This window comes from Microtus ochrogaster, unplaced genomic scaffold, assembly GCF_000317375.1.
Source record: "Microtus ochrogaster isolate Prairie Vole_2 unplaced genomic scaffold, MicOch1.0 UNK14, whole genome shotgun sequence".
NCBI lineage: Eukaryota > Metazoa > Chordata > Mammalia > Rodentia > Cricetidae > Microtus > Microtus ochrogaster.
In genome coordinates, this window is record NW_004949112.1 from 1,487,698 (window position 1) to 1,489,911 (window position 2,214).

Sequence of the window (2,214 nt, forward strand, 5' to 3'; positions counted from 1 at the left end):
CAGAGATGGGGAGGCAGAGATGGGGGAGATCAAGGAGAGCAGAGATGGGGGAGGCAGAGATGGGGGAGATCAAGGAGAGACAGAGATGGGGAGGCAGAGATGGGGGAGATCAAGGAGAGCAGAGATGGAAATAGAGACCAGGCAGACAGACTAACCAGAGCAGAGCTGCTGTCCCTTGTCTGAGCGTCAGATGTCTGGGTGATGGCAGGAGGAACTGCACAGACAAGAGCTGGGGGAGGGGGGTCTCTGACCCCGGCTGAAAGGCCTTAGGCAGCCAGCACAGGTGGCCCGAGCAGCCTGGTCCTGAGAGCCCTGTGACCCTCACACCCCTCTACCCTCTGCAGTGCAGTTTGGCTCCTGGTTTGACCACATCAAGGGCTGGATCCGGATGCAGAGCCATGAGAACTTCCTGTTTATCACCTATGAAGAGCTGCAGCAGGTTCGTCTGGTGTATGCCCCTGGCACCTCTCCCTCGCCACGCTCTCCTGGATGCCCGCCAACCTCCTATCAGGCCTTGTCCTGGGGAAACAAAACTGATGGTGGTCTGGAGATGGGAAGTGGGTAACTATAGGCAGATAGGGCTCTTCAGCTCACGATCAGATAGGATGGACAACCTATGGTGGTCTGGAGATGGGACATAGGTAACTATAGGCAGATAGGGCCTGTCAACTCACGATCAGATAGGAGGGACACACAACAGCAAATGGACAAGCGGCCAGGAGAGTCTGCAGCCAGAGCAGCCAGTGCAAAGGGCCTGGGGAAGCGCCCCTCCCCCTCACTCTCTCCCCTCCATCACTAAATCTTGGCAGCCCAAGTGTCTGAGGATGACCTTGAAATTCTAATTCTTCTGTTTCCAATGCCTGAGGTTATGGAAGTACCCCCATGCCTGGCTCTTGCAGTGCTGGGGACAACCCAGGCTTCTACCAGCAAACTCTTTTATTTTTCCAGACAGGGTCTCTCTGTGTAGCCCTGGCTGTTCTGGAACTCACTCTGTAGACCGGGCTGGCCTCTGTCTCCTCCAGATCTCCCTGACTCAGCCTCCCCCAAGTGCTGGTATTACAGGCATATTCCATAACTGTCACCTTTTTGAGTTCTGAGGATTGAACCCAGGGCCTTGTATACGCTGGGCAAGTAACAAATGAATCGTAACTCAAAGTCCTTGCTGGGAAATTCTAGGCAAGGATATTTTAATTTTAAATGAAGTTTCATTAAGGTTTCCAGTCTGGCCTTGAACTTTCAATCCTCCTCGGTCTCTAGAATGACTGAGGTGGCAGGCTTATGTCACTAGGTCTAGCTTCCAGAGACATTTATGGTAGTTACCACCTTAGATTCTCAGTGACAGGGCAGCTCGGAGCACAGCCCGAAGGAGTGTGCCTGGCCCTGGTGTGCTGCGCCTACCCCAAGCCTGCCCAGCCCTGGGTCAGCCTGCGGAGTGTGAACAGCTAAGCTAGGTCAGGGTAAGGGCACGTGGGGCTGATCGAAGGCCTGGGTAAGGGCACGTGGGAATGGCCACCAGGAGAGCCAACCAGCGCCTGCCACCTACTGCTAAGCACCAGTGAGAATCTGTGCACAGCTGCTCCCAGAGACCGGGCGGAGAAGCCCAGGAAAGACTCACCCACTGGAGCCTGTCCCCAGCACTCAGGAGGCAGAGGCAGCAGAGCGAGTTCCAGGACAGCCAGGGCTACCTGGTGAGACTCTGACTCAGAAATATAAAGCAAACAACAGAATAAATCAGAAGGCTAGAGAGGTAACACAGCAGTTAACACTGGCCAGGCGGTGGTGACGCACGCCTCTAATCCCAGTACTCTGGAGGAAGAGGCAGGAGGATCTCTGTGAGTTTGAGGAAAGCCTAGTCTACAAGAGCTAGTTCCAGAACGGGCTCCAAAGCTACAGAGAAATCCTGTCTCGAAACAAACAAACAAACAAACAAGAACACTGGCTATTTTTGCAGAGGACTGGATTTGGCTCCCAGCACCCACATGGTGGCTCATGACTGGTGGTAACTCCAGTTCTGGGGGATATGGTGTCCTCTTCTGGCCTCCGTGGGCCACATGGCACATATACCTGCAGGTAAAACACTCCTACACATAAAGTAATACATTTTTTAAAAAGTAGAGTTGAACCGGGCGGTGGTGGCGCACGCCTTTAATCCCAGCACTCGGGAGGCAGAGGCAGGCGGATCTCTGTGAGTTCGAGACCAGCCTGGTCTACAAG

At 54.1% G+C, this 2,214-nt stretch overlaps 1 protein-coding gene across 1 annotated transcript in view; it reads left to right on the top strand.

Annotated features, from left to right (window-relative positions):
* The window catches only part of Sult2b1 (sulfotransferase family 2B member 1), a 28,034-nt gene that overhangs the window by 22,855 nt on the left and 2,965 nt on the right, over nt 1-2,214 (top strand). The window contains exon 5 of the mRNA XM_005366923.1: nt 345-439. Coding sequence (XP_005366980.1) covers nt 345-439 — 95 coding nt within the window. The remainder of the gene's footprint in view (nt 1-344; nt 440-2,214) is intronic.